Raw genomic sequence first — 13201 nt, 5'->3', positions numbered from 1 at the left:
GTGCACGTTTCTTCCTGCAGATGGAAAGTCCATTTCCACAGATGTGATTGTGCTGGGCCGGACAAATCTCCTCATTCCTTCCAGCCAGCCCCATCACTCTGGGGTGTACGTCTGCCGAGCCAACAAACCCCAAACCCGGCAGTTCGTTACCGCCGCGGCTGAGCTCCGCATCCTCGGTGAGTAGAGAGCAGGCAAATTCTCAGGTGCAAATGCTGACCAGCTTGCTGTGGGTTGCATGGATCAGCATCCAGGAGATCCCCAAGGGTTTGTGGCCCGTGCTGGCTAAAGTGGGAGCCAGGTTAGAGCCAGGAGGCCCGAGCTGGGATAGCTCTCAGTGGGAGTGTCACCTCTTTAATTTGGGGTTTAGTTCCTGGTATTTACTGAACCATTTTATGCCTTATTCTTGTTCTCCAGGGTTCCCCCTTGGAAATCTCTATCAGCAATTAACTTTCAGTATCCTGGAAGCCAGCAGGGAGAACAGCCTAGGATCAGGGAATGCAGCACATGATTGATACAGAATTTATTTTTCCTTTTGGACAGAGTCTAAATTAAGCCTCTAGAGTCTGCCTGGCAAATCCCATCTTGTAAGCAAAGCTGCTACTGAATAAAACATAGCACCGAGTGGGGTGGAGAAGGGATTTGCTTTGCTATTTTTTCCTCCTCCTCCCTGCATTAATTTTTCCCCTCTCCTCCCAGCTACTCCCAGCATCTCCCAGGCTCCCGAAACCATCTCCCGCACCCGAGCCAGCACGGCCAGGTTTGTGTGCAAGGCAGAGGGAGAGCCAGCCCCCACCATCCACTGGCTGAAAAACGGGGAGCCCATCCTCTCCAACGGGCGCGTGAAGGTGCAGAGCAGCGGCAGCCTCGTCATCAACCAGATCGGCCTGGAGGATGCTGGCTACTACCAGTGTGTGGCTGAGAACAGCCTGGGCATGGCCTGTGCCACGGCCAAGCTCTCGGTGATCGTGCGGGAGGGTTTGCCCAGCGCTCCCAAGAAGGTCTCGGCCGTGTCCCTGTCCAGCAGCACCGTCCTGGTGTCCTGGGAGCGGCCAGAGCACAACAGCGAGCAGATCATCGGCTTCTCCTTGCACTACCAGCGGGCTGTGGGTAGGTGTCACCTCCCTGGGCAGCACAGCTGTGTCAAAGGTACAAGGCACAAGTTGACCTTCTTCCCCAGCTAGTGACAAGTGTGAGGCAATTCCCTTTTCATTTCAGGTAAGGGAATTTTCTCCTGGAGTCGATCTCAGCCAGTGACAGTGCCTGTGGATTAGCCAACATATTCTAACTTCTTGATTGATAGTAGTGTGTCTACATAGCTGAGTTGTCTGGATTCCGTGGGACCAGGCACTGCTGATTTTATACATACTGCTTTTGTATGCAAAGAGTGTGATTGCTAACAGTGATATCAACCAGCTGCATTGTGTACAGGGGGAATCACTAAATTATCCACACCCAGAATCTGAAGTGAGGCACTGGCTCTCTTGGGGTATGTCTTCCCAAACAGCCAGCAAGCCAATGCTCCTGCTGAACTGTTGCCAGAGCTCCTCTGAAAATTATACTGGTAACTGCAGCTGCTTCAGCATGGATTAAGGAGTTTGAGTCAAAATGGAGACATCAACATTGAGGCATTGGAGTTTCTGCCCAAAAAACTCAGAAGAGATGAGGCTGTGCAGGTGCTGGGGAAACTGGAGAAGATATAGTGATTTTTAAAGTGGATTTAATCTGCAGACCTTGTGAATTAAGTGATTTTTTCAGGAGTGTCTTGGCAGTTCACTGACCTGCTGATCAGTGTTTCCTTGGCTCTAGGAACAGATAATGTGGAATACCAGTTTGCTGTCAATAACGACACAACTGAGCTGCAAGTCAAGGATCTGGAGCCAAACACCAACTATGTCTTCTATGTGGTTGCATATTCCCAGCTCGGAGCCAGCCGGACGTCCTCTTCCATCGTTGTCCAGACCCTGGAGGATGGTGTGTTGAATTAGATGGGTACTGGTGCCTAGATGTTCTTGACCTGGTTGATGGTGAGCACTGAATGTGCTACACAGAGTGGTAGCAGCTCCTAGAAACCTGAACCTGCACCCTGGTCTCATCATCAGCTTGGGTGATGAAGGATGTGAAAATACCCTGGCTGATGGTGGGGCCCATGAGAATCCTTTGGGAATTGCAGGCAACTCCTAAGGGCTTTCACCTGACCCATGTGATATTGCTCCAAGCTTCACTCTGGGCCAGACTGGATTTCAACTCAGATGAAACATCTATTGCAATTTGTAGGGGTGGGAGGAGCCTTGAGGTCGGGCCCCTTAAGAGCCAGTAGTTTGTGTTGATTTTGCCATTTATCACACAGCATTTTGTGAGCAGTAAAGGCAGAGTGCCAGAAGCACAGCTGCCCAACGGGAAGCCATGCACAGCTTTCAACAGGCTGCAGGACAAGAGGCAAGCAGAGATGGTTTTGGCAGACCTTGTGTGCATTATGTGCTTTTAATGCTCCTGACATGGTGACCTGCGTGGTCCCATGTGTGTGTGTCTGAAGCCTGAAAGGCTGAGTTGAAAGCATGAAAGCTGCCTGCAGCCCAGAGCTGTGGTTCTCAAGGGAGTGAGGATTCCCAGGCTGTAGTTTGGATCTGTGAGCCATTTGCTTTTGTGTCTCCTTCATGCTCCATGTACAGCACAAGCTGAGAGCTGGTGTGTGCCACCCTGCCCAGTTTGCCCCAGACACGGGTCCCTGGGAACAGTGTGGCTGTGGCCAGCAGGCTCTGGGCAGCCTGGAAGTGGAGCAGTCAAGCATCTCCCCTCCCCAGACACCCCTGAAGGGCTGTGGTGTGTTGGTTCCTGCAGGACAGACACCAAGTCACCAGTGGCTGTGGTAGAGCCAAGGCAGTGGTCTCCAACCAGCTCAGAGAGCTGGCAGAGATGTGTTGAGGTGTTGCTCTGGTCTTTGCTGACTTCTCTCGGTTGTTTTCCCAGTTCCCAGTGCAGCCCCTCAGCTGTCCCTGTCGAGCATGACTCCCGGTGACATCCGTGTGACGTGGCTGCCCCCTCCTCCCGAGCTGAGTAATGGCAAGATAACCAAGTACAAGATCGACTACTGCACCCTCAAGGAAGGTGAGGGAAACACCATGCCATGGCCCCAGGAGAATGGCCTGCCCCATGTTTGTGATGTCCCAGAAATGTCTGCATGAGCAGCCCTTCACTGCCATCTGTTTTGGGGAAAGAGCTTTATGCTGCTTGGGGAAGAGGAGTAAATGCTTTAAATTTTCTTAAAATCAAAGTGATCCTTGTGAAAAAAAAAAACCCAAAATACCCTCCAGGTTGTGTTGCTCTATTACTGAGTTTTCTCTGATTTTCAGAGGCAGGCATGCTAAGCAGGGTTCAGCAAGGATGATAACATTTACATCTGCTGGATGTGGCTGTTCCAATTCCACGTGTGCTTGCTTTGCAAATCCTTCTGGGTATTTGCTCTTAAAACTGTCAAAGCTCTGCAGCTTCTCACTTCCCAGGGTCATGATTCTTCCTGAGAGAAGGATGGCGAGTGTGATGAGGTGCTGGACATGTTCCCGTGTATTTGAACTGGCTTAGTAGTCTGTGCTGTGACTCCTGGCTCTGGTTCTTTTGCCTTGAGCCTGCACTTGGCTCAATGGCATCGTAAAACCTTGGAAACACTTGCAATCCAGGGATCACACTCAGCAGTACATTGTTACATAGCAGGGACAGTGCTCCTGGCTGAGTTAAGGCCAAGGGAAGTTGAAATCAAGACCTGTGTGTACTCTAAACAGGCCACATGAATCTTCAGCAAAACCAGTTAGCTGATACAGTGAAAATCCCAGGCTATTCTCAGTTTAAATTTCCTGTTACCTCCCTTATGAACTTGGGTGGGCTGAAGAGGGAGCAGTAAAACCTCTGTCTGGCGTGGATGAGGGTGTGAATTTTGCAGAAAGCAGGGCTGCTGGACAGTTCTGGTTCACATTAAGGTGAGGGTTTAAATACAGCAGTGAGAAGCATTGGAACATGCCATCAGCTCCCATTAGCTGTGCTCATGTTCCACCATCACATCATCAGAGCAAGGTTTCTGACAGCTCCCTCTGGGCAGGCTCTGGTGCTAAAGGCAACCTGAAATTTGGAATGTAATGAAGGGAGGTGTCAGTCAGAATATCTGCCCAGCCTTACAGTTTTTTCTGATGGCATAAGACTGCTCAGAGCAAAGCCAAGGCAGCCCAGGGCCTGCAGACCACGAGGAGGTAATGAGGCTTGTGGCTGCTCAGCTGTACTTCCCTTTGGCTGGGAAATCCCTCTTTTCAGTGGTGTCCCCTTGGTTCCAGCAGATCAGGTCACCTCCATCGAAGTGGGTGGAAATGAGACGCAGATCACCCTGTACTCACTGCATCCCAACAAAGTGTACAAGGTTCGGATTGCAGCCAGCACCAGTGTGGGATATGGAGCCCCTTCCGAGTGGACCCAGCACCGGACTCCTGACAGAGACAACCAGACACATGGTAGGAGGCTGGGGAATGCCTGGGATTTGGGACAGGGTGGGAAACTTAAGGCATTTTCAGAGATACTTGCTTTCCTTTGGGAATTACAGCCATTGGTTTTGGTCAGACCAAAGTGCTCACCTTTTCCTTGCTGCTCAGCAGCTCCTGTACATCTCACTGCTTGCCTGGCTGTGGGGCTTTGCACCCTCTATGTGCAGCTGTGAAAGTTCTTAAAAAAAAAAAAAAGAAAACAAACAGAACTCCAGATCCCAATGTTAACGACATTTGGAAGTGAATAGACAATTCTGCCAAACAGAGCTGAGCCCATACCAGACTCCAGCAGTGGTTAAAGATGGTGAATATCTCAGAACACACTGAGAAACCCCCGCAGTGTCTTTGTGACATCGTTGTTTCCTCTATCACCCAGCTGGGAAAGTCAGTGGTAGAGTGTGACTGACTCTCCACTGTCAAGGAGCAGAGACTTCCCACTCAGGACAGCCTTTTCCTGACACTCTTCCCTCATTACTGAGAACCAGGAGGATTCAGTAGACCAGGTAAATGGAAACATGTCGCTCAGTCTTTTTCTTTTGTCTTTTTCTTCCAGTTCCATTTGCCCCGACAGAATTAAAAGTCCGAGCGAAGATGGAATCTCTCCTGATAACATGGCAGCCCCCAGCAAACCATGCCCAGATATCTGGCTACAAGCTCTACTACAGAGAGGTGGGCCCAGAGGAGTCCAGTGATGAGAGCCCTTTGGATGGTGCTGAAGATGAGAGCTGGGACGTAGGACCCATAAAACTAAAGAAGAAAGTGAAGCAGTACGAGCTGACTCGACTAGGTTAGCTGGCTGCATCTTCCCAGCACTTGATGTGGAAACTCAGGACCTGTCTCTTGCCCTTTGTAGCATCCCAGGATGCTCCCAAGAGTTTTTGCATGACTGGAGATACATAGGGCCAGGACCATCTGAGGTGTTTTTTAAGATCATCCAAAATCCTTTCTGGAGCGGGGCTCTTTAGGCTTGTATTGAGCAGAGTTTAAAGCACAGAAATTTCTAATGCAAATTTAGCAGGGATTTTAACCAAGTTACCAATATACTTAGTATATGCTAATAAGTGGTTCTTAATTAGTGTTTTTATTGTGTCACTTTAAAGAGTGCCAAGATTGAAATCTCCAGTCAGGACAATTATCTCTCCTTCCCTGTCTGTTTCTAAGGAGCTCTATAATTGCATGCTGTTTGAAATCTCTCTGTATTAAAACACAGAGATGGGATAATTCACAGCATACTAATTTTAGCCCAGTATTCTGTCCCACTAAAGGAAAAGGGATGGAAGAGTGAGTGTCCATGACTGGAGAAAATCTGAACAGCAGTGAGTCCTGCCTGCCTGGCTCACTGTGCTTGGCATTAAGGAGTTGTGTTCCTAACATCTGATTGCATTAATTAATTGATTTGCCCATTGGTACAGGATGGAGAGAGAAGAGAGTCATGGCAGATGCATCCTTGAAAGAGGCTTTTCCTGCTTCCTAGAGTTCTTCCATCCCCCACTTTATACTTCACCCTGTTACTGCCCAGTGAGTGGACACTGTAGGGCACGTGCCTGTTGTGCTGGTTCATCTTACACTTGTAGCATATATATTATGCACAGTGTAAAGGCTTCAGCACCTGGAAGGACTGTTTGTGCCATCTCTAAGTGGGGTTCTCCCAGCTCTGTCACAGCCATCTTGCCATTGAGAGTGCTAACAGAGACGAGTTTCTCTGAAGAATTTAGGTCTGTAATTATTGCGCAGAGGAAACCACATGTGAACATCATCACGTGCTGCTCCAACCACTGGCAAGTCAGTCGGTGCAGGGGCTGGGAGTGGGCTGAATTGGTTCCAAATGCTCTGGCACGATGATGCTGAGAAGGTTGCTTGTTCTTCTGTAATTACTTCCTTGAATTTGGGCATCCGTCAAGCCCTGATGGTTTCCGTATGATTTGGCGGCTGTGTATCGGCTATCGCTGCGTCAGGAGCCCAGGCTCAGGTTTCTCCTGGTCCAGGATGTTCCCTCTGCTCCCCTCTGCTCTTGAATGATGTGTTCCTGCACACATACAGTAAAGGAAGGGTCAGGAATCTGGCTGTGCTGAGGAAGGGGGGGTTCTGCACATGAAACAAGGAGGAGTGGTTGGGATTTAGAAGGGTTTCATTTTATGGCACAGAACTGCCCTGTACCAGTACTTAGGGCTGCAGCTTGTAGCAGAGTGGGCAGTGGTCTCAGGAAGGGCTGGCAGCCCTAATCTGGGCTGATGGGGAATTAGCTGGGGGGATTTCCCAGATCAGGGATGTCTGCTTGGAAAGCACAGCACTGGAAACCTCTCCTAAGATCCCTCTATAAAAGCAAATACCCACCACTGTCACTTGGGATTATCTTCAACTGCCTCACTGTTGGCCAAAAATGAAAGCAAATTCTGTCCAAATGTCTTTTATACACCGACAGGCTTGGGGCACTGACCATCTCTCTAGGAAGCCTGTTCTGGTGTTTGAAGTGGTGTTAGGAAATCCCAGGCTGGGCACTGGGCATACCAGGCTGAGCTCAGGTGTGGTGTGTTCCATGTCAGTCAGACAAAGTCCAGAGTGGTCACTACATGTCCCTTGGCTCCACAGCTCTGCAGTGTCACTGAAGCCAGTGCTCTGCCCCTTGTCTTGGTTTGAGGTGTGGCTTGAAATAGAAGACTTCTCCCATCTTGTGCTGATCCTGGAGCAAACCATATCTCCTTAGAATGGTGTCACTAATGGTACCATGTGTCTTATCTGAGACGTGTGCTGAAGTCCTGTGAGAGAGGTGGGCAGCTGGTCAAGGGCACACAGGAAATCCAGCAATTTCATCAGTCCACAAAATCAGAAGGAAGCTTTCCTGAATCACCAGGAGGGGTTTTCCCTGAGAAATTCTTAGTGACTTCCATTGATGTTCTAGCACTTACTCCCTGTACTGAGGTGCAGCTACCAGGGCCATAATTTATGTGAAAAATAAGTGTCAGGGATCTGATCCTGTGTTCCACATTCCCTTGAAGGAAGATTGAATTCCTTTGGAAGTAGCTGTCTGGAAATCAGGGTGTTTTCCCACTTAAAGGAAAGTATGGCTTCTGGCACCTGGCCAATATGAACACCTTGAAATGCTGAGTGAAGCAACATATTTAGCATATTGGATATATTATGCAGCTATCCAGATTACTGATTTAAAATGATCTGGACTAGATTATTCTGCTTATATTTAATGTATGATGGAATGCAGTGAAATACATCTGTTTTCATGCTGCCTACCAGCTTCTTGACAGCTTGATAGAGTTTTATGTCTGCCTGTTCTAAGGGCTTAAACATCTGGGCCTGTGTATAAAAATTGAAGCCAATCCTCTGACTGAGAAATCCAAAATACCCCTATTTTCAGGATGTAAGGTGCTTGATCATGCAGTCGAGCTCCCCTGGCGTCCCATGCAAGCAGCTGCTGCATTGATCCTGCCCAGGGATGGAGACAGAGGACTTGTCCTTTCCTTCACTCCATTCTCCAACAGGAGCTGCTCACAGCTGCCTCACATCTGTGAGCTTTTCCTCATCGTTTTGGATTGCACCATCCATGATGTGCTCGTGTCCCAGTGAAGCCCAGCCCAAGGCTCAGCCAGAAGGAGAGTGTGGTGCTGGCAGGAGATGGGCTGGGCGTTCTTTGTTCCACTGAGCCCGTGGTCCCAGCCCTTTGGAGGTTGAGTGCCCTTTGGCCTTATCCCCCTTGTGTGGGTTTGAAACGTTTTTCTGTGGCTGGAGAGTGTGGAAATGCAGATCAGGCTCTCTTGGAGGCAGACAAAACTCTGTTTGCATTTGGGATTCTTTGGGGAGAAAAATGTGACTGAACTGTTTTTATATTCTGAGCGTGAGCGTGTGTTGTGGAGCAGAAAAAGCCTTTGGTAATTGGTACCATCAGCCCTTGGAAGTGTAATCAGGGCAGTAATAATAAAATTGGCATCAATAAGAAAGGTTTCATTCTGCTTACGTTGTCTGGCAAAGAGAGCAGTGATCTGTGAGGGCAGGGAATGAAGAGGCATGTCCCAAATTAACAAACTTCATCAATGTGCTGCAGCCAAGGCAACAAAAGGCAGTGTGGACTGCTCTGGCTGAGCTCCTGAAGGGGCTGGCTGCTGCAGGGAATGTCTTCTTTGAGAACTTTTTATCTCCCAAGTTGTTTCTTTGATTAAACATCTCCATTAAAAATGAAGAAGCTGATGAAAGGCTGGAGGAGAGGGAAGTGTTTTGTGGACCAGGGCAGCACTGCTTGGAGACAGAATGCCCTGCCCTGCAGATCAGTTTGAGATTCCCCACAGTGCAAGGCTCTCTGTTGGGAAGAGCATGCAATGAGGACCCTCAGGTTTTTGGTGTGGGTTTTCTGTGCTTTGTTGCTTTTCTAATTGCAAATTGGGAAGCTCTACTGTGAAGGCAAAACAGACACCATACAACAAAGGCTGCCAGTGACTTAACAGGGCATTTGAGGACTTGCTGGAAGGCACATCCTCACAGCAGTGAATAAATCAAAAAGGACTTCAGAAACAGGAGGTGCATTTTGGGGGAGGAGAGAATGTCCTCACTCCTCAGGAATAAACAGTGCAGTGCAGTCACTTCCATGGTAGAGAGGAGTCAGCATGTGTAGGTTTCTTTAGTAGTTTGTAAGAGAGGAAGATCTAGAGATCCTGAGTACATTGTTAGAGGCCAGGATACTGGTCAACCCTTGAGGGCTGGGGCAAGTCCATTTCCTGCTGATAATTTCTGTCAAAAGCAAGGGGAGAACCAAAGAGCAGCTGTGCTGATAACATACACCAGCTGTGAGACAGTGTTTGTGTGTGGGAAGCCTGTAAGTGGGAGGGGGACTCCCTGCTGTAATTTAGGTATTAGGTGATATTTACATAGGTATAAGATAACAAAAACATATTTATTATATTCAAGCTACTTTCTTGGATGGTGAGAAAAGCTGGCAGGATCAAAGAAAATGTGTCTGGCTAGGGAGAGTTGGTGACAAAAATAAGCCAAAAGCAAACCCTGATTGATTTTTCCAGCTCCTGGGAAGCTGTACGAGGTGAAGCTGGTGGCATTCAATAAGCACGAAGATGGGTACGCAGCAGTCTGGAAGGGCAAAACAGAAAAGGCACCTGCAACAGCAGTAGGTGAGAAATGCCCTTGTGTCTCTTCTGCTTGGCAGAGGAAGGGTGGAGGGATTACAGAGGATGAACTTCAAAAAGGACAATACCAAAATAGGAAAGGTCATAACATAAGGGAGCATCCTTTGACAGTCATTGCAAAATGCATTGAAGGAATTGGGAAGGAGAAAAACATCCCCCTTCTCATTAGGGTTGTTCTTCCACTGGGTGTGAGTGGCATTACTGTCATGGTCATCTCCACATCTCTCTTTGTGCTGCACCGTAGATCCCCCTGTGCAGAAGGGGCCTCCACTGCCTCCAGTCCAAGTCTATGCAGAGTCCAACAGCTCAACTTCCATCTGGCTCCGCTGGAAGAAACCCGACTTCACAACAGTCAAAATTGTCAACTACACCGTGCGCTTCAGCCCCTGGGGCCTGAAAAACGCTTCTCTTGTGACATACTACACCAGGTAAAGAGGGCTCATCTACCATGTGTTGTTCATGTCAGGAATGAACACAGGGCAGGAGGAAGTTGCATGGAATTTACAGAACTTAGCAAAATTCTGAGTGTTCCATATGCTGGGAATATCTACCATGGTCACAGATAATGTTCAGGACTGCTGAGATGTGGCAGTGGGACTTGACTTGAATACCAAGGAGTCATTTACTGGTCTCTTCATCTTTTTTGCTGTGGTTGAACCTTACACACATTAACAACATGGCTGGGTGCAATTATGCATTTGTGATTTGTGCGATGGTCCTCACAAATTTGGTCTATAAATTGTTAGAGTTTAAGCAGTTTTAATAATTTGGGGATGTATCTTACATCTGAATACTTGTGCCCATTTTTAGCCTCTAACCAGGCTGTTTTCCTGCAAGTACATCAGAAATGGTCCTGGAGACTGGGAACTGTTTTGCTCTGTCTGTGGGAGCTGAGAGTTCTTGCATTCAAATGGCTGCAAGAGGTGGAAAATCAAGTACTGTCAGAGTTAGGATAATCTCTTAGAGCGTTCCTGGTGGGGTGTCAAGGTGACATGGGAGGACTCTCAGGCGTTGTGCTGTGTCCTCTCTCTCCAGCTCGGATGAAGACATCCTCATTAGTGGGCTGAAGCCCTACACCAGGTACGAGTTTGCTGTGCAGTCCAACGGCGTTGGCATCGATGGGCCCTTCGGCAGCGTGGTGGAACGCTTCACCCTGCCCGACCGTGAGTGCTCATGGGAGCCAAATCCTCACTCTCCTGCCTTTCCTCGAGTCTCCGTCAGATCCCTCCCAGCGTGCCCCTGAGAGATGTGATCTCAGACCCCCTCGAAGCTCTGATGACCTTGAGTCCATGCTGGGAGGCTCTCTGGGGATGAATGCTCTGCTGCTCTTCCTGCTGCTCAGGCTGGCTCTTCCTTTGTCTCTGCCAGGGCCCTCCACTCCTCCGTCTGACCTGCGGCTGCACCCTCTCAACCCCTACGCTGTCCAGGTGCACTGGTGCCCACCTGTGGAGCCCAATGGCATCATTGTGGAGTATCTCATCCTGTACAATGCCAACAACACGCAGCCAGATGACATGTGGACCTTGCTGACACGAGAAGGTGAGCCTCCTCCAGGCACTGTAATACCCCCCAGTCCTCTGGCCTCCTTTCCTCTCTCTGGAGCCTTGGTTGCTCAGTCCTGCTGCCATGATTTCTGCCTCACTTTGCATACAGACAAATATTTAAGAGCTCATCCTGGCAGTTTTCTTGAAGCATATGCTGTATCTGGTCATAGCAGAGAGTCCAGGGACATGGCTACTGAGAGACATGAAATTACACGTGTCTGGGGCTGAAGTAGTCATTGTCATCCAGGAAATAACCTACAGATGCAGCCTGGCAGCCAGCAATTCCTAGAAAAATGTGTGCCAGCAGCATCACGAGTAGTCTGTATTTTCAGATCTGCAAGCAGGAGGTTCATTATTTCTGAAAAGGTATATGAAATGCCCAAAAATGTCACAAAATCCCTCACTTCTGAGGGTCCAGCAATTCCACAGCTGCTTTTCTGTAGCCTCTGAATGCTCCTGAAACAGAACATTTTAAATCTCTTTTGATTTGCTTTTGGTCAGGAAACATCTTCAGCACTGAAGTGCATGGCCTGGAAAGTGATACCAGATACTTCTTCAAGATGGGAGCAAAGACCGTGGTGGGATCCGGGCCCTATTCCAACGTTAAGGATGTGCACACCCTCCGGGAGAAGCTGTCTGGTAGGAATTCCTCCCTCCCCCAGGGCAGGAGGGGAATTGCATGGCTGGAGACTGATTTGTCAGCAGTGACATTTCTGTTTACCAAGCAATTGCCTGGTGTCACTGTGTAGGATGCAAGATAAGATTCTCTGCAGGGCAGAGCCCTCAGATGTGCAGCTCCAGAACCCACCCACAGCCAAGCTTCATCTCTTCCCCATCCTTTTTCCTCTGGAAGGGCAACCTGCATCTTGCTGTAGCGTGACATTAATGAATATGCATAGATGCCAGTTTGCTTTAAGTTGATCTAAATTGTCACTGCCAAGGAATTTTATTGTTTTGTGTGTATAGAATCAGAACCACAGAACAGTTGGGTTAGAAGGACCTTTTAAACATGTTTGGTTTAGTACTGCTGGTGCTTCTCTGAACATGAGAAGAGCACATCTTCCTGCCAGCAGTTGAAATGATGTGGCTGTCATTCCTTCCCCTCCTAGATGTCCTGGATATCCATTCTGTGACAGGGATCATCGTGGGGGTGTGCCTGGGGCTGCTCTGCATTCTCTTCTGCATGTGTGCCAGCTTCCGCAACAGCAAGCACAGGTGGGTGGCACCTCAGGTAAAGGAGCTGCTGTGGAAGGAGACAAAACCAGTGTGAGCTGCATCCCTTCTTCAGCTGGGCTGCTTGGGTTGTGGTGTAGGGGACAGTTAATGCACAGCTCAGATCTGTGGATGGATAAGGAGTATATTTAGTGTAGTCTTTTCACTGATTTTTTTTTCTCTTCAGTAGTTTCTCTTCAGTTTCATTCTTAGACTAGTAGAAGTTTTTTTCAGAGAAAGAAAAAGCGCCCAAAAAAGGAAGAATCAGTTTATTACCTGTGTCTGTTAATGTGGGTAGTATTTTGCTTCTGAGGTTGGACAGCTCTAAGGATGTTTGGAAATGGTTTGTTAACTTCCATCTGGGAAAATGATGAAAGACTTCACAGAGAGTGACAGGCTGGTTTAAGAAGGATTGGATACAGCCCAAAGCCCTCTGCTATCCCAGGGGTCTGGATCCAGCCACAAGCATTTGGAAAGACCATGAGCAGAAAACAGGTCAGTTGTTCAGAAGAGCTTTGAGCTCACAGCAGATCTCAGGGTTAAGAACAAACAGCTTCTATCCTAATGTGGCCACTAAACTTTCCTGTCCTGTTGCACCTCTAACCTGTAAAGCAGCGGTGACAGGAGTGACACAGCTCCCCATGGACTAGTGTGGGTGAGCACCTGCTTGTGCTGGGACTCGTAGTGTGTCCTACCCTTGGGGTTTGCTGGCAGAGGGACAGCTTTGCATCCCACAGTGGGATTTGTCTGAGCTTTGGCATTAACCAAGGTGGTGCAG

The 13201-nt window shown here is 48.6% G+C and overlaps 1 protein-coding gene across 2 annotated transcripts in view; it reads left to right on the top strand.

Moving 5' to 3' along the window:
- The window catches only part of IGDCC4 (immunoglobulin superfamily DCC subclass member 4), an 85701-nt gene that overhangs the window by 58780 nt on the left and 13720 nt on the right, over positions 1–13201 (top strand). The window contains exons 6-17 of one of the 2 annotated variants that reach the window (XM_039723482.1): positions 21–176; positions 697–1107; positions 1807–1971; positions 2968–3105; positions 4323–4493; positions 5077–5310; positions 9545–9652; positions 9912–10095; positions 10703–10830; positions 11036–11206; positions 11713–11850; positions 12321–12426. In XM_039723482.1, coding sequence (XP_039579416.1) covers positions 21–176; positions 697–1107; positions 1807–1971; positions 2968–3105; positions 4323–4493; positions 5077–5310; positions 9545–9652; positions 9912–10095; positions 10703–10830; positions 11036–11206; positions 11713–11850; positions 12321–12426 — 2110 coding nt within the window. Of the gene's footprint in view, positions 1–20; positions 177–696; positions 1108–1806; positions 1972–2967; positions 3106–4319; positions 4494–5076; positions 5311–9544; positions 9653–9911; positions 10096–10702; positions 10831–11035; positions 11207–11712; positions 11851–12320; positions 12427–13201 lie in introns of both variants that reach the window. The other variant, XM_039723481.1, reaches the window with a different exon arrangement.

Source organism: Passer montanus, unplaced genomic scaffold, assembly GCF_014805655.1.
Source record: "Passer montanus isolate IOZ18808 unplaced genomic scaffold, ASM1480565v1 scaffold5, whole genome shotgun sequence".
NCBI lineage: Eukaryota > Metazoa > Chordata > Aves > Passeriformes > Passeridae > Passer > Passer montanus.
This window is presented reverse-complemented; position numbering and strand designations above follow the sequence as displayed.